The sequence below is a fragment of the Mustelus asterias genome, chromosome 27, assembly GCF_964213995.1.
Source record: "Mustelus asterias chromosome 27, sMusAst1.hap1.1, whole genome shotgun sequence".
Taxonomy (NCBI): Eukaryota; Metazoa; Chordata; class Chondrichthyes; order Carcharhiniformes; family Triakidae; genus Mustelus; species Mustelus asterias.
In genome coordinates, this window is record NC_135827.1 from 17,866,552 (window position 1) to 17,887,214 (window position 20,663).

The 20,663-nt window shown below is 42.5% G+C and overlaps 1 protein-coding gene across 3 annotated transcripts in view; it reads right to left on the reverse strand.

The window, feature by feature from the left end:
• clmpa (CXADR like membrane protein a) overlaps positions 1 to 20,663 on the reverse strand; it is a 185,320-nt gene that overhangs the window by 47,138 nt on the left and 117,519 nt on the right. The window contains exons 4-7 of one of the 3 annotated variants that reach the window (XR_013495583.1): positions 20,035 to 20,202; positions 15,153 to 15,275; positions 13,009 to 13,150; positions 2,662 to 7,774 (exon numbers count right to left, since the gene is read on the reverse strand). Coding sequence is in view for 2 of the 3 variants with exons in the window: in XM_078198859.1 (XP_078054985.1) it covers positions 7,489 to 7,774; positions 13,009 to 13,150; positions 15,153 to 15,275; positions 20,035 to 20,202 (719 nt within the window). In the remaining variant the exon portion in view is untranslated. Of the gene's footprint in view, positions 1 to 1,950; positions 7,775 to 13,008; positions 13,151 to 15,152; positions 15,276 to 20,034; positions 20,203 to 20,663 lie in introns of those variants that run through there. The other 2 variants (XM_078198859.1, XM_078198861.1) reach the window with 2 other exon arrangements.

Sequence of the window (20,663 nt, forward strand, 5' to 3'; positions counted from 1 at the left end):
TTTTCCACCATCTCTTTTTAGTTACAACAGCTTGCAATTAATTAAATAGGGGTTTGGTGCCTTGAGGAAAGCTGGCTTCAGTTTCACTAGTAACTTTGCCACAATTTTATGTTAGGATTTTATTTAAACACATTAATGAGTCTCTAGGTGCTGTAGTTACAAGATTTGGACTAACTTATTGCTGCAGATTGTACAGGCGTTTATCTTCCCTCGGTATGTAAATGTGTCGACATAAAGCTGTCAAGGACAGCTGATGAGTGGAAGTGGCAGTTCTGAAATCTCACAGCACAAACCTTGTTAATAAAAAGGACATTAAGAACAAAACGTAACATACACATATAACGCCTACCCTATATTTGTTCCTCAATGTGGTATAAACATAGGACTGCAATCTTCAAATCTACACGCATGAAATAAAAGACAAACAAATTCCATAACTGCAAAGTAGACGTATCAACAATTGAAAAGAGAAAACCTAAGTTTATTTTTGAATAAAGACCCTTTGTCAGAATAGTCATGGCTGCCAACTTCTCCTTGGCTCATCTCCATTCAGATGCCATTAGGCCTGCTGAGCATTACATTCTTTTCTCTTTTGCTTTCAAATTTCCAGTATTCACAGTTTTTATTTTCTTACCTCTGCTGTTCAGTTGCTAAACTGTACTTTTTCCTCTTAGTTCACTTCTTACATTTTTAAATTCAAGTGTAAACATCCATCACACTAACATGGCAGCAGCTGGTACGATTTAAGTTTAGTATTATTTCTTGGCACTCAGTTATTCAATATACCATGCCACCTAGGGGTAGGATTTAGATTCACGAGTCTGATATTGCTTAGGTTTGGTTGGGGTGAGGAGGATTGGAGGGTGAACCAGGTAAAAACCGTAACCTTCATCACGGCCAGGGAGGGGAATTATGAGAAGTATCTCAAGTTGCTCTCATACACGTACCATTTACCTAATGAGCAATAGTAGCTGAGGCCACCTGCCCACCTTCACACCCGAGGAATTCTGTATCATGTGGCATGCTCAGCAGCAAGAACGTCAGAAAGCAGCACGGTGGCACAGTAGTGAGCACTGCTGCCTCACAGCACCAAGGACCTGGATTCAATTCCGGCCTCGGGTGACTGTGTGGTGTTTACACGTTGTCTGCGTGGGTTTCCTCCGGGTGCTCCGGTTTCCTCCCACATTCCAAAGATGTGCAGGTTAGGTTGACTGGCCATGCAAAATTGTTCCTTAGTATCCCAAGGTTAGGTGAATTAGCGAGGTAAATATGTGGGGTTACGGGGATCGGGTCTGTGTGTGATGCGAGTCGGTGCAGACATGATGGGTCGAATGGCCTCCTTCTGCACTGTAGAGATTCTAAGTGATAAATGGGAAGTGAAGTCAATATTTAGCAGTTTGTTATATACCTATGAAGCATTGTACTTCCATCGGGCTGTTACAGCTCATTATAAAGATTGTATTCATAGAAAGCATTTCAAAAGCTAAAATTAATTTTAGAAAACAAATGGTGAAGACTTTTCGGCAAAGTACACAGCTGAGTGATTAAACAGTGGGAAATGTTGGATAATTAAACAACATTATGGTTTGGTGTTTTGTGATTAACGTAATGTTAAATATTGAAAGCGGTTCATATTTAAATACTATTTCCCTTTTCAGATGTCCTATTTGATATATGCAAAGCTTTCTCTCCCTTTTAACCAAAAATGTAGTTAAAGTTTAAAAAAACCATCTTTGCTAGTTTCTGTCAGGATGTTTGAAATTTGCAACAACATCTTTCACAGGTAAACTACCTTACTAGTGGTTAACACGATTCTATCCTGACAGCCAGTCAAATGATTTTCACCACTTCGAAGCAAGGAAAATCAAATGAATTAACTTTGCCCTGTAACAGATGAATTTTTGAGGGGGGGGGGGGGGGGGGGGGGGCGGGGGGGGGGGGAGGCTGTGAATAATTAGATTCCAGGGTCATATGTGCATAATCAATGTTCAAAGATTCACAATGTTGTTCGGTTAAGTTGCAGCATGGGCAACATAAAATTCTGCAAGCCCCTAAAATTGCACCAGAAAATAACGCAGCACTTGAAAATGGCAAAATGCCAATAGTTTCAGTACTAATATAATCAAGTGCTGTGTTCAGACTTCCTCTCCTTAATAACAAAAACAATGGAATTTGGCAGTATTTTAAAAAAATCTTGAAGCAAATATTTACAGAATAATGAACGCCAATGTTTCTAACTATTTAAATATATATAAAAATAAAAGTAAACAAAATGTTCGAAATTGTCTGCGTACATCAGGCATCCTGGTTTAGTTTTTGTGTCCCTTTTGAACAAAATGGTATATCCTCAATACGCTGCAGCACCGGGTCATTTGCATAGATGACTTTTCAGCCTGCACATTTACCAAATTGGCTGCCTGATTAAAAATTTTTTTAAAAGATTTTACCTTGCAAAATTCCCTTCCAAATCGTTGACAGTAAGGTTAGCGTAGGTACACTGAATATAAAACATGTCTTCACATTACAGATTCCCCTGGATAATTTACATGGCGAATCTCAGTAAGTGGAGAACATCTGCTTTGAAAGATGTTCTCACTGTATGAATGACATGAGCCCAATGGTTCTGAACTGTACTTGGCCCACGTCCTTGAATTCCAATACGTTGCACCATATCCCATATGTTAGATGAATATGAATTCCCTGTCCGCTACAGTTATGGACTTTGTGCTTCCCAGGTCTTATTACTACTACTGAAGCATTTTTGTCGTATGCCCACTCCCAATCTTTAGGGATTAGAAATCTGCGATTGCAAAAAAAACTTGCACTTGGTTGTGTAGTTTTTGTTTCACACAATGTAATTCTTGGGCCACCTTTTCTACATTAAGCCAGCGTCAAAGAATAAATGAGGAAAAGTAATTATCAATGATTAGACATCTTAAGGTACTTAGAAGAAACCTGTTTTCTAAAATCTAGTATACACAGCCCTTTTGTTCAGTTAGTCACATATTATGGGCTAGGAATTGCTTTGGCCGACCAAAAACACCTCCTGTTGCTGAATTTGCTTTCCCTCTGAATCTCCAAACTCTAAAGTCAAAGGGCGCAATCTTACCGGCCGTTCACGCCATGGTACTGCTGCAGCGAGGTTGGAGAATTTGACACCCAGCCAAATCTTCATTCATTGCAGCGGGATGGGAAAATCCCGCGGCGTGAATGGCCGTAACATTCCTGCCATAGAGTCGTAGAGTCATAGGGCGGAATTTTCCTGTCCTGCCCACCACGGGAATCGTAGTAGGCAGGACAAGGACTATGCAAAGGTCCGTTGACCTCGCATGAGATTTTCCGGCTTTTGGCAAGTGCGGCCGGAAAATCCCGCCCACAGAGTCATACAGCGCAGTAAAGGCCCATTGAGTCGCTGGAAGTAAAGAGTACAACACCCTTTAAAGGGCATATGGCATCCGAGTGAACAAGGAAATAACTATGCACCTCCTTAACCAATCAGATTGAAGGATTGTGAAATGAATAGTGTACAGGTTCAACCTGGAAGTGTGAGGTGAAATAGAATGAAGCTCCACAGGTGATGGTTTCCATTCAGTGCCAACGAGGTTGACTGGCATTAACAACTTTCAGGTTGTTAGGCATTTCTTAGACTTGAAATAAGTCGACCTAACTCTCCATAGTAAGCTTGAAATGTATCGACCCATGCAAATACAGCAACTTCACACCAATCAATGTATTTAAATGGGAGCCAGTCATCTACGTGTCATGTCCAAAAAGCTAACAGCAGAGCAATGCACCTTGGACAGCAACATCTGGATTTATGTCCTTCTTTGCACATCTGTCCTCACCTGAAATTGCTGTGGTATTTGCATTTCAATAACAGCAAGTCGTATTAGCGTCACTGTTATTTTGACTGAATGCTTTGGCCAATATTTCTACCAAGATCGAGGCAACACAATTTGAAGTGCAAACCCCTTTATTGGAGGGAAATGTAATGCCTGTCAAGAATTTTTTGGGAGGCTGGAAATAACATATAACATATGTGGATAGCTATGAAATTTACCATTAGGACAAAGTATTTTATGAGGAGTAATTAAACACCAGCCGAATGAAAAAGAAACAGATTTATGTTGATCAACAATTACCCCAGGGCCATCTGGGGAAGACCCCCTTCTTGGTATTATAGGACTGGTTGTGGAAATCTCACTCTCTCAACAAAACCTAAATCTCTTTCACTGATGTTATTAAGGTAAATAGTTTATAATAAAGTTAGCAAAGTATCTGCATGTTTAAGATGCAATACTGTCAACAAACATTCTATTGCCCTTAACAGTTCCACTGAAATGTCAATTCTCTGTGAGAGTATTTGATATGAATTAAAGCCAGTGAAGATACAATTGTAATAATGTTATAGCAGCATTTAAAAATATATATTTTCTGGGATGTGGGCATCGCTGGAAAGGCCAGCATTTGTTGTCCATCCCTAATTGCCTTTGAACAGAGTGGCTTGCTGGGCCATTTGAGGGTCAACCACATTCCTCGGAGTCTGTAGTCACATGTGGGCCAGACCAGATAAGGATGGCAGATTTACTTCCCTAGAGGACATTTTACCACCCGATAGAGGAATTTAAAATAATAAAGAGGTCTGATAGAGTAGGCATAGAGAAAATGTTCCCACTAGTGGAGGAATCCAAAGCAGTCAGCCATAAATACGAGTCAATTATAAATCCAATAAAGAATTCAGGGGAAAAGTCGTTACCCAGAGAGTGGTTAGAATGAGGAACTTGCTACCATAAAGAGTAGTTGAGACAAATCAAGTTGATGCCTTTAAGGAAAAGCCAGATAAGCATCTGTAGGAGAGAGAAATAGAAGGTTATGTTTAAATGAAATAGTATGGGAGGAGGTTCATACAGAGAATAATGCCAAACATCAGTTGGGCCAAATTGTCTATTTCTGTCTAATAAATTCTACGCAATTCTAGTTATACAACTTTGGTTACCGTCGAGTCATCCATTTTGGGCATTTCTCCAAGATTTTTACAGCTGTAAAACAATCACAAGAAGAAAGGCACCACCTTTAACTCTCTGTAAGCTCTCGAATAAAACAGCCTCATTATGCAAGTTTGAACTGGCATTCGTGGAGCTTTCACTTATTCTACCCAGGCCACCACTAAAAGATTAATTAAGATCAGGCATCTAAAAGATATTGGAAATGAGTTGGATAAAACAAATTAATTATCCATGAATGCAAATAGTATGAAGAAACGAGTAAATTGTGAAACAGTAGATCTGTTGTTCTCTCAGGTGTCGAATTAATTTTCTCAAGTTACTTGCCGAGATCTTAAAAGCCACTCAAACCAACTCATTTTCTTTTTAATTTTTCCCAATGTAAAGTGTTAGGCCCATTTCTCTGCCAGTTTTCTCGATATCCAACTGGCAATAAGAAGTGCAACAATTGTAAAACCTGTCCACAATTTTTAAAGTATGACGTCAAACCACCTGGTGTGACAAATTATTTAGAAAAAAATGATCTGCAAACTTTAAAATATGAGAAATCCAGATGGAACAAGTAGAGAGTGAAGAAAGTTACCATGGTGAAGGGGATAGTGCAGTAATATTATTAGAGACCAGTTACAAAATATAGGATTCAGATTAAAATCAAGTCTTCTGAAGCTGCATTATTACCAGCTGTTCCCAAAGTTGTCAGGGCATCACAGGACATGATGTAAAGGTGAGTAACATGGAGTTGAACTGAAGCTAAATTAATGGTAAAACAGGCTCTCTGGGCTCAGTGACCTACCTATGCTCATATCTGGTGATATCATAAGCTTTTGTAGCACACACTAAGACTGCATTATACTCACCAATGAATATCAAAAATATTCAGAGTTAATCATGAGGCAGGTGTACAATGTGTTTTTTTTCATTCATGGGATATGGGCGTCGCTGGCTGGGCATTTATTGGCCATCCCTGAGGGCAGTTAAGAGTCAACCACATTGCTTTGGGTCTGGAATCACATGTAGGCCAGGCCAGGTAAGGACAACAGATTTCCTTTCCTGAAGGACATTAGTGAACCAGATGGCTTTTTACGACAATCAACAATTGTTCACAATCAACAATTGTTTTGTGGTCATCATTAGACTTTTAATTCCAGATTTGTATTGAGTTCAAATTTCACCATTTGCCGTGATGGGATTTGAACCCGGGTCCCTGGTGCATTACCCTGGATCTCTGGATTAATAGTCCAGCGACAATACCACTACGCCACCAGCTCCTCCATGGGTGTTATATATTTTTCTTTTTGATTTATAAAGAGTAATCATGTGATTAAAAACTGTACCTTTGACAAGTCTGTGTACAAATTAAGAAAAAGATTTCTTATTCAATTGTGAAAACTATCTATATGCTTAAACATCATAACTACTCGTTTGGCACGAGTAGAGATTATTGTTTTATTTAAATATTTGTTACCTCCAGAATTTTAGTTACCTGTGGCCAACATCCTCCAGCGACACTTTTACTGAGCTGTATAAAGATATGTCAGTGCTGTGATGCCTGTCTATTTTCAAATTGATCAAAATGTACTAAACTATGAATGACAGATTCCCAGCTCAAAGGTTACTTGCCATTAGCTTCCTTTTCTGTGAATGTAAATATTTCATGTGTGCACAGCCTGCAATCACCGAGGAATTCTGTTCTAGACAATAGGTTGGAATGGGCAGAAAGTTTTTCAAAATCAGGCATGGGTTAATACAGATTTGACTTGTGAACGCGTAAAAAACAAATTAGAATTGGGCCTGTCAGAAATATTCACACTGAAGTATTCCAAGGCATATTTTACAAAATCAATACCAGCAGCAGTTCACAAGCTGGAACATTACAGGTTATACAATGTTGAGCTTCTTTCCTTTGCTTGCAATAGTGGTCTGAAACAAGGCATCACTTGCCAAGCTCTGAACAATGTGTTAAAATATCCCTCATATTTGACCATTCCAGAGTTTCAGCAAATTCAGACAGTATTCAGTTCAAGTTGGAATGGATCATTTTCTTGTGTGCGCGCATACACATGCCTATGTGTGTGCATGCACCTGTGTGCATGTGTGGGCACCCATGTGTGTATGAATGTGCACCTGTATGTGTGCACCAAGTGCACCTGTATGTGCATGTGTGTAAATGCACATGTGTGTGTGAGAGCAAGAGAAAGAATTAGTCAGTGAAGCTTGCCCAAGAGCTTTGTTGTGCAAAATAGATTCATCTGTTCAATTGAAATCTGATTTTTCTGGAGTTTTTCCCTAATGCAATCAGTACATGAGAAGGTGCCGAGTTTAGGTAAATCTATTCTGTTTAGTCAACAGCATTTGCTCATGTGAAAATTGAGAAAGGGGAAGGGGAAGCTCAAGACTTTCCAGTCTTAAACTTGATCCATTTGCTTCACTGATGAATTTTCCCAATACACTAGCCAGCAGAACATCTCTCCTTCCTAATCAACGCTCACACAGTTTGAAAAGCCCTTGTTTGGGCAGGTATCATCACCGGGACCGCCCCCATTCTTTTCATATGCGCCTGGGTTGGTCCATTCTGATCAACCTTGGCTTCCTCTGCTGGTGTGCAAGTAATGGGTGTCTTGTCCTCCTCAGTCGATGGCGGTGGAGGCTGCTGGGGGTAAGGAGTTCCGTTCTTGGCAGACTTGACTGAACTGGAACCAGAGCCTGTGCTTCCTGTCCCCACTGAAGATTGAGCATTGATGAGCTTCACCTTGGGTGCCTCAGCATCTTCTCTGCAATGGAAGAAAGCAACAAAGCATAAAACAATGTTTGAATTTGATTTGATTCAATTTGATTTATTGTCACATGGCATACAGTGAAAAGAATTGTTTCTTGCGCATTACACAGACAGAGCAAACCATTCATAGAGAAGGAAAGGAGAGGGTGCAGAGAAAGATCAACTTAAGGTGAGGTAGGGTCTTTCAAAAGCCTGATGGCAGCAGGGAAGAAGCTGTTCTTGAGTCAGTTGGTACATGACCTCAGACTTTTGTATCTTTTTCCTGACGGAAGAAGGTGGAAATGAGTATGTCTGGGGTACATGGGATCCTTAGTTATTGAATTGAATTGAATAAAGAGACAACAAACCAACTTTACAACACATTTTTGCGTGCCATAGAAGTTCATCGGAGCTGGTTGCCATTGCAATTCCCCATGTTGAGGTTTCTGAGTTGTGTGGGTCAAGTGTGGATTCTGGTCTCTTCATAGAGGAGGAGGATGAGATAAATGGGAAGTTTCAACAACAATTATAACAATAATACCTGTACATTTAAAAAAAAATTTGAATAGAAATATGACATCTAGCTGCTTTGAGAGTGTGATATGCATAAAAACAAATCACTTCAAAGAAGCATTTCCTGTCAGCTGCTAAGTTATTTGTTAAAAACCAAAAGGGACGTGAGGAAAAACACTTTTCATAGAACCCCTAAGGTGCAGAAGGAGGCCATTCAACCCATCGAGCCGGCACCGACGACGATCCCACCCAGACCGTAACCCTTTAACTCCAAATATTTACCCTGCTAGTCCCCCTGACACAATTGGGCAATTTAGCATGTCCAATCAACCCAACCCGCACATCTTTGGACTTTAACGCAGTCTTAGGATCTGGAATGCACTGCCCAAGAGTGTGGTAGAGGTAGATTCATACCTGACTTTCAAAGGAGAATTGGATAAGCACCTGAGCAAAAAAAATACAGGGTTATGAGGAAAGAGCGGGGAAGTAGGGCTAGCTAAATTACTGCTGCAAAATTAAAGCTGACATAAACTCGAGGAGCTAAATGGCTCCATCTATGTTGTAATCATTCTATGATCTGAATAGACATCGCAGTAGGTCGAGTCATATCTTAAAACGTCCTGTAAGTTACGGTTGTGCATGTGTGGGCTAATATTGTTTTAATGTTCTGTGTCTAGGAATGAATAGAACCTTTGTCTAAGACAGTGTGAGGGACAGGATCTTTGTAATCTATCTGGTGAGCAATCTTGTAGCTGGGGGATACTCGTGGGTTTATTTTTGGCAGGCTTCGCCAGTTAATTAGTCATTCTGAATCTGTGATAGCTGGTGCAATCCAGATGTTCTGAGGCTGGGTCAGTGGTAAACCATCACGTGGGTTTATCCAGGGAACATGCTTGAAGTTCAACAAAAGCAAAATGGTGCAGATGCTGGAAATCTGAAATTAAAAACAGTAAATGCTCGAACTTCACAGGCAGCGTCTGGCCTGGAGCGGGAAACAGAGTTAACATTGCTGGTCAATGACCTTTAGAACAGCACCTCATCTTTCAATTAGGCACTTTACAGCTCTCTGTACTCAACATTGAGTCCAACAATTTCAGGCCATGAGTTCAACCCCCCCATTTATTAGTTTTTATTTTGTATGTGCCAGTCTTAATCTTGAAGTGGAGATGCTGGCATTGGACTGGGGTGGGCACAGTAAGAAGTCTCACAACACTATGTTAAAGTCCAACAGGTTTATTTGGAATCACGAGCTTTCAGAGCACTGCTCCTTCATCAGGTGAGTGGAGATTAGTTCACAAACACGGCATATATAGGCAAAGACACAGTTGCAAGATAATTATAGATTGGAATGTGAAGAATGGTTGGAATGCGAGTCTTTACAGGTAATGAAGTCTTTACAGGTACAAACAGCATGCGTGGAGAGAGGGATTATCACAGGTTAAAGAGGTACGAATTGTCTCAAACTAGGACAGTTAGTAGGATTTTGCAAATCTGGTCTTAATCTTGTTTTCCATTTTGCTGCTTTTGGAAATAGATGTTCATTCTTCGGCCATTCACACATACTCTGGGGTAATCTTTTGTTTCTTTACCTCCCCTAGCCCTTGTACCATGCAATCTTTTGTCAGTTAATCTCTCCTGCCCACCACCTATCACAGACCTTCCTATAGTTCTTCGCTTTCTCCCCTTTCTCTTGATCAAATTCTGTTACATTTCTATCTTCCTTCACTCCTGGAAAAGAGGTCCTTGACCCAAAACATGGGGAGGCGATGGCCTAGTGGTATTATCGTTAGACTATTGATCCAGAAACTCAGCTAATGTTCTGGGGACCCAGGTTTGAATCCTGCCATGGCAGATAAGACCATAAGACATAGGAGCAGAATTAAGCCACTCGGCCCATCGAGTCTGCTCTGCCATTCAATCATGGCTGATATTTTTCTTATCCCCATTCTCCTGCCTTTTCCGTATAATCCCTGATCCCCTTATTAATCAAGAATTTATCTATCTCTGTCTTAAAGACACTTAATGACCTGGCCTCCACAGCCCTCTGCGGCAAAGAGTTCCACAGATTCACCACTCTCTGGCTGAAGAAATTCCTCCTCATCTCTATTTTAAAGGATCGTCCCTTTAGCCTGAGGTTGTGCCCTCTGGTTCTAGTATTTCCTACTAGTGGAAGCATCCTCTCCACGTCCACTCTATGCAGGCCAAATTCCAGATGGTGAAATTTGAATTCAATTTTTAAAAATCTGGAATTAAAAATCTACTGATGACCATGAAACCATTGTCGATTGTCGGAAAACCCCATCTGTTTCACTAATGTCCTTTAGGGAGGGAAATCTGCCATCCTTATCTGGTCTGGCCAACACGTGACTCCAGAGCCACAGCAATGTAGTTGACTCTCAACTTCCCTCGGGCAACCAGGGATGGGCACTAAATGTAGGCCTGCCAGCAATGACCATGAACCATGAATGAATAAAAAATTTAACGATGTTTGACGTCTAGTTTCCTGCACAGAAAAATATGCTTTGTCCCTTTTAAAATTGCAAAGAGAATAATAGCATCTATATTGTTTGTGTTCACTACTGTTCAATTAATTCAACAAGTAATTTCTAACTTAAACCACTGTCGAACCAGACACGCTGTTAATTTTTGTGCCTTCAAGGTTGAGAAAACTGCATGACTGTTGACATAAACATTATACTGCTGCCATGTAGTCATTAGTGAAATGAGTGAACAGAGTGTGTGAGAAATGTGTTAAATCATTGTTTCTTTTCCAACTTTGAAAATTGATTCAAAATCATTTTAGGTAGAAGGGGGCAGTACAGCGGCACAGTGGTTAGCACTGCTGCCTCACAGCACCAGGGAGCCGGGTTCAATTCCTGGCTTAGGTCACTGTCTGTGTGGAGTTTGCACGTTCTCCGTGTATCTGTGTGGGTTTCCTCCAGGTGCTCCGGTTTCCTCCCACAGTCCAAAGATGTGCAGGTTAGGTTGATTGGCCATGCTAAATTGCCCCTCAGTGTCAGGGGGACTAGTTAGGGTAAATGCATAGATCATAGAATCCCTACAGTACAGAAAGAGGCCATTCGGCCCATCGAGTCTGCACCGACCACAATCCCACCCAGGCCCTACCCCCATATCCCTACATATTTTACCCACTAATCCCTCTAACCTACGCATCTCAGGACACTAAGGGCAATTTTTTTTTTTAGCATGGCCAATCAACCTAACCCGCACATCTTTGGACTGTGGGAGGAAACCGGAGCACCCGGAGGAAACCCACGCAGACACGAGGAGAATGTGCAAACTCCACACAGTGACCCAAGCCAGGAATTGAACCCAGGTCCCTGGAGCTGTGAAGCAGCAGTGCTAACCACTGTGCTACCGTGCCGCCCCAATGGGGTTATGGGGATAGCGCCTGGGTGGGATTATGATCGGTGCAGACTCGATGGGCCAAATGGCCTCCTTCTGCACTGTGGGATTCTATGATTCTATAAGTGAAGAACTCTACCGGTTGACAATAAGATAAAAATGGTAACTTCAAAGGCCCCCTAATCTCCTGGACCCCTAAATTCAGCATCGATTGTGTTGTGTAGCAAGGCTAAGCTCGAACTCAGGCTAACAAACTAACAAAGGTTTATCAACAGAATAACTATACACATTGTAGAACAAGGGAAAAAGTCTCAGTTCCACAACTCAAGCACGTCTGAGTGAGTCCCCAATCTCAGCTTCCAATTGGACCATGGGTCACATGACCCTTTTGGGAACCACCCCTTACAGAGCTTCGACACCACATATTGCCATCAGTCTGCAGATCACACTTCTCTAGTTATTATCTTCTATTTGCTACACCAGTACCAACAGCACTGAAGCAATACTGTGATGAGGAAGCATGGTGAGATACCCTCTGATTACATTGCAATTAAATTTACTATGTGCTCAAGGCTCAAGAAAAAGATAATATTCAACAACTCTTGTAGAGCACTAGTATGTTTTTAAGCTGTATGAAAAGGTCTGGCAAGACGAACTAATTAAAAGAAGTTTTAAAAAGTAAAATAAGATAGACTTAGTAGTACTGTCAAATGGTACAAGACAAACTTTAGGAATTAGTTTTAGGAAGTAGCCTCTCTCAAACCAGCATCAACATTGCGATGAAAATGTTCGTCTGGCACACTGCTTGTAAAATGATGTATCTAGTCATCTAGGGGCGGTACGATGGCAGGCAAATGATTAGCAGGGCCAGAGCCCCGGGTTCAATTCCGGCCTTGGGTGACTGTGTGGAGTTTGCACATTCTCCCCGTGTCTGCGTAGGTTTCCTCCAGGTGCTCCTGTTTGCTCCCACAGTCCAAAGAAGTGGATTGGCCATGGTAAAATTGTCCCTTAGTGTCCCAAGACATGTAGGTTAGATGGATTAGCCATGGTAAGAGGGGTTATGGGGATAGGACAGGGGAGAGGGCAAGATACTCTGTCAGAGAGTTGGTGCAGGCTTGATGGGCTGAATGACCTCCTTCTTCACTGTAGTGATTCTATGAATGACATGATTAGAAACCACGAGAATAAGCAGCATCTGAAATGTAAACATTGTGCCAGGGTAAAAACTGAGGTTAGAACTAAGTTCCATTTCCCTTATACTGATTAGTGACAAGGCCACTGCTAATATTCAAGATCCACAGGATAACAGGCCTAAGCTCCATATAAACTACCACGATTGTGTGCATCTTAGGCCATTGATTGCAGATTTACCTGATCTCATTTGGCGTTTCCTCTTCCTCATATTTATGCTTTTCTTTCCTGTATATTGTGAACCACACAATAAGGAAAATTAACAGGAGCCCAATTATAACTCCAATAACAGCACCAGCGATGATCCCAGGTTCTTTCACTTCTGCAAATGAAATTGGGTAGTCAAATTAATGTTGATTTCATTGTCCAGTTAGAGTGATTTGAATATAATTATGTTCATGCTGGTCTTAATATAAGCATGGGTTTATGTTGGCACTTTTCTTGTAAAGAAGCACTTTTTGATGACTTACGTTTTCCACTATCTTATTAAAGTAAGCTTATTTCTGGTCTGTGCTCATTATTAATGAATATTATCATTGTGAATTCAGAAGTTTAATTTTGTTACTCTGTCATGCTTGAACTCTGATCCCCAGTTAAGCAGACTGCATACACAGGGTGGAATTGTGAAAACCAGCATGTTACTCACCAGAAATACAGCCAGGTTTTCACCCCTGATCATATGACACTATGTCAAAAAAAAACAGGGGCGCCTGTTTTGTGCAAGGCCGGCTCCACAGAGCGCGGATCGCCATTTTTCAGGGGTGCCCCGATCTCAAAGTAACATTAAAGGCATGCCTCCCTCCCCCACAGATGTCAGGAGCCCCGACAGATGAGGAGGACACACCCAAAGCCTTGACTATAGAGGGCCAACCTCCCCCCCCCCCCCCCCCCCTCCGCCCCAATATCACGCAGGGATCGAGTGACCTGATCCCCCATCTCCTCCGGAACCCGATGTCGCCCCGTCCCCTCCCCGCCCATGTGCAGCATCCGCCCACTCCTACAACCCGGACTGCTATACAGGAACAACCCCCCTCCAGCCATGTCCCTCTCCTGGAGGCCATACTCACCTCCACACTCCCAGTGTGGTCATCATGACCAGTTTCCGTCTTTGGAAACCAGTAGTGATTCCCACCAGCATGGGTTGGGGGGCTGAGGGGGAGCACTCAACGCTCCCAGAAGCGACGGTGCTAAGCCATTTAATACGTTGGAATGTATTCATATTGATCCGAATCAGCCTTTCTGGGTGTGAACTTGATTGCGTCACCGGGGAAGTTCCGAAAACATAGCGCTCGGAAATCTTGCTGGCGCAAGTCCCGTTATGGTCCTTTCTCTCAAGGGTTTGAGGCCACAATGTGATTTGTGCCCACAGTGAACAGGCGCTGAGAATCTTGGCCATAGCATTTACTTCAAAAAATTATTTTTTATATTTTGTTTTATATGGCACATATTGAATTTAAAAAGAGGTGACATGGAAAAAATATCTTCATTTTCCCCACAAAGTATCAGAAAGGATTGTTTGCCACTATACAGGCATTTCATTAGCCTGGATTTTGCAGTGAGTGCTGAATCAATGATACCTTGATATCCATGTTGACCTTGAAGAAAGCTGCCCACAAAGATCTCCTGAGCTCTGTAATGTGAATTTCACCTTTCTCAGCATTAATTTTCATTCTGGTGCCAGCTATAGGGGAACTCCATCATCCAGCCATAGTGATATCATCAAGCAGTCTAAGCAGCCAATCAGGAAGTAACAAGCTGTTTTTTTTTGGTCAGGACATACACTTGGGATTAAGATACGAGCTGAAGAATCATAAACTTTAAAGAATGTTTAAAAGCGGGTGGAATTTTTATCCTGGAATAGAGAAATTTGACTTTCCACAAATATAAAATTAGTTTTTCAGGATCAAAGAGGTTCTTCAGCAATAATTATGACTTAGTACTCCGTTCAAAACTTAGTTACACTTCAGTCAATAAGGTCTAACCTTTTCAAAGGATTTTACAATGAGAAGAGTGGAAAAGATAGAAGTTGACTTCAATTCAGTAATTTCCAATTGATTTCCATCTACAAGGTCTTTAAAAGCGGAGGAGTCAGTCTCTGGCAGCATGTTCTGGATTTTCCCTTTTAATGCCACACATTCGAACAACAGAGGATTTTGCCAATTTCACAGGGTAACAATGGTGAACCCTAAGATTTTCATTGTCATCACAACAGCGAAATCTGGGAAACTGTGAATAACCCTGACTTAAGTTTTATTCTTAGATGTATACTTTTGGGTGCAACTCGCAAATTTGCTGATTTTTGTTTATTCAGGTAGATGACTCACGTATAATTGCTACATTAATGAAGCAGCTTTTTTCTCCTGCTTCATTTCTGGCCTTGCACTCGTACAGCCCAGCGTTCATGTGGCTCAGGTTCCTCAGCAGAAGCATTTCAGGCGTTTGTGAATCTGAAGAAGAAAGTGTAGTTTATTAAATAGTGAATTCTGTACGGGAAATTTGAAATTATTTCAACGAATTCATTGCATTAAACAAAACCTTTGAGAAGTTTGCAACTTAGCAAAGTTTCTACCACTCTTTTCTTGCTGAATGAATTCTGGAACATTATCTCATTTCATCAGTTATTTTCACTGAACAATGCTCCCATTCTGAACTCTAGGGTGGGATTTTCCAGCCACACTCGTCCCAAAACTGGAAAATCCCACCCGAGGTCAATGGACCTTTGCATGGTAACCCTACCCCCACGATTCCTGTGGTGGGCGGGATGGGAAAATTCCACCCTATATCTTTGAGAGATTTATTTCTTCCTTTCATCTAGAGAAGTTTCGTATGATCAAAAGTAGTCAGCACGGCTTTGTCAAGGGCAGGTCGTGCCTTACGAGCCTGGTTGAGTTCTTTGAAAATGTGACCAAACACATTGACGAAGGAAGAGCGGTGGATGTGGTCTATATGGACTTCAGCAAGGCGTTCGATAAGGTTCCTCATGCAAGACTTCTTGAGAAAGTGAGAGGGCATGGGATCCAAGGGGCTGTTGCCTTGTGGATCCAGAACTGGCTTGCCTGCAGAAGGCAGAGAGTGGCTGTGGAGGGGTCTTTCTCTGCATGGAGGTCAGTGACCAGTGGAGTGCCCCAGGGATCTGTTCTGGGACCCTTGCTGTTTGTCATTTTCATAAATGACCTGGATGAGGAAGTGGAGGGATGGGTTGGTAAGTTTGCTGACGACACCAAGGTAGGTGGTGTTGTGGATAGTTTGGAGGGATGTCAGAAGTTGCAGCGAGACATAGATAGAATGCAAGACTGGGCGGAGAAGTGGCAGATGGACTTCAACCCGGATAAGTGTGTAGTGATCCATTTTGGCAGATCCAATGGGATGAAGCAGCAGTATAATATGAAGGGTACCATTCTTAGCAGTGTAGAGGATCAGAAGGACCTTGGGGTCCGGGTCCATAGGACTCTTAAATCGGCCTCGCAGGTGGAGGATGCGGTCAAGAAGGCGTACGGCGTACTAGCCTTCATTAATCGAGGGATTGAGTTTAGGAGTCGGGAGATAATGCTGCAGCTTTATAGGACCCTGGTTAGACCCCACTTGGAGTACTGCGCGCAGTTCTGGTCACCTCATTACAGGAAAGATGTTGAAGCCATTGAAAGGGTGCAGAGGAGATTTACAAGGATGTTGCCTGGATTGGGGGGCATGCCTTATGAGGATAGGTTGAGGGAGCTTGGTCTCTTCTCCCTGGAGAGACGAAGGATGAGAGGTGACCTGATAGAGGTTTACAAGATGTTGAGAGGTCTGGATAGGGTAGACTCTCAGAGGCTATTTCCAAGGGCTGAAATGGTTGCTACGAGAGGACACAGGTTTAAGGTGCTGGGGGGTAGGTACAGAGGAGATGTCAGGGGTAAGTTTTTCACTCAGAGGGTGGTGGGTGAGTGGAATCGGCTGACGTCGGTGGTGGTGGAGGCAAACTCGTTGGGGTCTTTTAAGAGACTTCTGGATGAGTACATGGGATTTAATGGGATTGAGGGCTATAGATAGGCCTAGAGGTAGGGATATGATCAGCGCAACTTGTGGGCCGAAGGGCCTGTTTGTGCTGTGGCTTTCTATGTTCTATGTTCTTTTTCATGTATTTCTTTTATATATATGTCATGTTCTGATCAATAAGGCAAAGAGACCACCTTCTCCCTGCTCCGTGCAAGCGCCACAGCATCACAGGACATTTAGAAGGCCTCCATTGTCCCAGTGTAAAATTCTCTCTGAGCTCCCACCTTCGCCTCTGTTTGAAAGCACATATCCTTCACCCTCTGCCTTCCTTGCCATCATAGCAGTGATTAGGAAAAGCTCGCCGCAAGGGAAATTGTGGGCCTGACCCCTTGATCCATATTGGATCCTGTGCCATGCAATCTTTCATTACCTGTCGGTTTTGGATTTTGGACTTTGTACAAGGAGTAGTCTAGGGAAGGAGAAAATACATTCTTTGCTCTGAACCTAGATATCTTAGAATCTCTACAGGGCAGTAGGAGGCCCTTTGGCCCATCAGGTCTGCACCGCCTCTCTGACAGCATAACCCACCAAGGCCTTCTCTCCCCCACCCTATCTCCGTAATCCCACACATTTACCATGGCTAATCCATTTTACCACTAAAGGGCAATTTACCATGACCAATCAACTTAACCCACACAACATTGGACTGTGGGAGGAAATTGGAGCACCTGGAGGAAACCCACGCAGACACAAGGAGAATGTGCAGACTCCGCACAGACAGTGACCCAAGGCCGGATTTGAACCCAAGTCCCTGGTGCTGTGAGGCAGCAGTGCTAACCACTGTGCCATCATTGTGCCCAGAATTTGTACTGCTCTCAGGTGCTAAGGTGCCCATTGTACCAAATATCACAACTCAATTATACAACAAATAAGGCACATCTCTATTTACAATACCTTAATTCACTGAATTTTTCAACTTCTAATATAATTCTCAACAAGGTAGCATTCAGAAATAGTGAAACTGTGTCCAATCAAGGGATGATGATGGCCTAGTGGTATTATCGCTAGACTATTAATCCAGAAACTCAGCTAATGTTTTGGGGCAGCACGGTGGCACAGTGGTTAGCATTGTTGCCTCACAGCACCAGAGACCTGGGTTCAATTCCAGCCTTAGGTCACTCTGTGTGGAGTTTGCACATTCTCCCCGTGTCTGCGTGGGTTTCCACCGGGTGCTCCCGTTTCCTCCCACAGTCCAAAGATGGGCAGGGTAGGTTGATTGTCCATGCTAAATTCACCCTCGTGTCAGGGGGGTTAGCGGGGTAAATACGTTAGTTGTGGGGATAGGGCCTGGGTGGGATTGTTGTCGGTGCAGGTTTGATGGGCCGAATGGCCTCCTTTTGCACTGTAAAGATTCTATGACACCAGAGAAATGCATGCAAAGGAGTATGATCAAATTACAACCCCAGCCACAAAATACTGTGGGTAAAAGAGCAGGTCAGAGACTGAGAATTCTGCAAAGAGTTACTCCCCTCCTTCATAAGTTAATAAGATATAGGAGCAGATTAGGCCATTCAGCCCATCGAGTCTGCTCCACCATTCGATCATGGCTGATATGCTCCTCATCTCCATTTTCCTGCCTTCTCCCCATAACCCTTTAACCCATTACCAATTAAAAATCTGTCCAACTCCTCCTTAAATTTACTCTCGGTCCCAGCATCCACCGCACTTTGGGGTAGCGAATTCTACAGATTCACAACCCTTTGGGAGAAGTAATTTCTCCTTCATTCTTTTTAAAATTTGCTACCCCTTATCCTAAGACTACGATCTCTCATCCTAGAATGCCCCACAAGAGGAAGCATCCACTCCACATCTACTTTATCCATACCTTTTATCATCTTGTATACCTCAATTTGATCTCCCCTCATTCTTCTAAATCCCAGAGAGTATAGGCCTAAACTGTTCAATCTCTCTTCATACGACAAACCCTTTAATCTCTGGAATCAATCTAATGAACCTCCTCTGAACTGCCTCCAATGTCACTACATCTTTCCTCAAGTAAGGGAACCAAAACTGTGCACAATACTCCAGGTACGGCCTCACCAATGCCTTGTATGGTTGCAACAAAATACTTCCTTACCTTTATATTCTATTCCTTTAGCTATAAATGCCAACATTTCATTCACTTTCTTTATTATCTGCTGTACATGCATGCTAGTTTTCTGTGACTCACGAACAAGGACACCCAGATCCCTCTGCACCGGAGCACCCCAAAGTCTCTCCCCATTTAGATAATAAGTCGCCTTCCAATTTTTACGACCAAAATGCATGACCTCACACTTATCCACATTAAACTCCACCTGTCACATTTTGGCCCTGCTGACTCCCTAAAGCCTGTCCACCATCTACAAGACACAAGTCAGAGAATAATTGCCCCTTGCCTGGATAGGTGGAGCTCCAAGCTTAATGCCAACCAGGACAAAGCAGCCTACTTAGCACTTAATCCACCACCTTCAACATTTACTCCCTCCACCACCGGCACATAATGACAATAGTGTGTATCACATATGAGACAAATTGCAGCAACTCACCAAGGCTCATTAAACAGTGCCTTTCAAAGCTGTGACCTCTACTACCTAAAAGGACAAGGGCGGCAGCTGTTTGCAAACAGCACTGCCTGCAAGTTCCTCTCAAGACGCACACAATCCTGACTTGGAACAATATCGGCATTACCTCATTTTCGACCCACTTTCAGTGGATCAAAATCTTGGAACTCCCACCATAACAGTATTGTGGGTATAGTTACACCACATGGACTGCAGCAGTTCAAGAAGATGGCTCAATGCTACCACCACATGCACCTGAAATATTGGGGGAAATTCTACGACCATTCACACCAGTGAGATTCCCCAGCAGCGGGACCAGAGAATCCCGCAGCCAGTAAACAGCAGCAGCACCCCCCCACCAACCACCCCCCACCTCCCCCGACCCCCCACCCCTCCCCCTGGCTGCTGAGAAAAACGTGGCTGGGAGGCCAGAGAATTCCCTCCATTAATTCACCTTTTCCTGTAGTAGATGCTGGCTGACCTGTTGAATATTTCAAGTATTTGCTTTCACCACACAAATCTGACTTTAAATCCTTTATCCGATACAGAAATGGGTGTAAGTTTGGCAACCCGATTCAGAATGTGAGTACGGAACAGAATCCAATCCTTGTCAAACGTATTCACTAACCAATGTGTAAACTCGGATGAAATTTGGCTTGGTGTCCTTCAGTATCCAAAACATGTTTCCACCTATACGAGATGGGTTGGGTGCCGTTCTCTGATTTACACTGAAGTTTGATATCATTTCCTTGCAGTGTTTGTCCTTCGGACCAGCACTTGGGTTTAGAAGGTTTGACTGAAGTAGAACAAAGACATTTTGATTAACATCACATATTATAATCAGTACACTACATTTTATATCAGGCATTGTTAATTCTCTCTATTATAGATTGTTACAATGCATATTAGGTAAAGGATTGGGATTCAGCTATATTAGTATGTGCAAACATTTCTGTGTACTGTATGGTTTATGCATATATGTCAATAAACTCCGATTTGTCAATCGTATATGTTTTCAAAATGAGCATAAACTATGTTTCCCACAGGAGCAGAAGAGTTGTTTGACAGCAAAAGAGCATCGATAATAAAGACAATCAACTCTGATGAATGGTTATCCAGATTTGAAGCATTGGTTGTGATCTCTCTCCACAGATAGTCAAATCCACTGAGAATTTCCAACGTTTTCTGTTTTTGTTTCAAATTCCAAAAGGGGGAGGTGATTGCCGAGTGACATTAACGCTAGACTATTAATCCAGA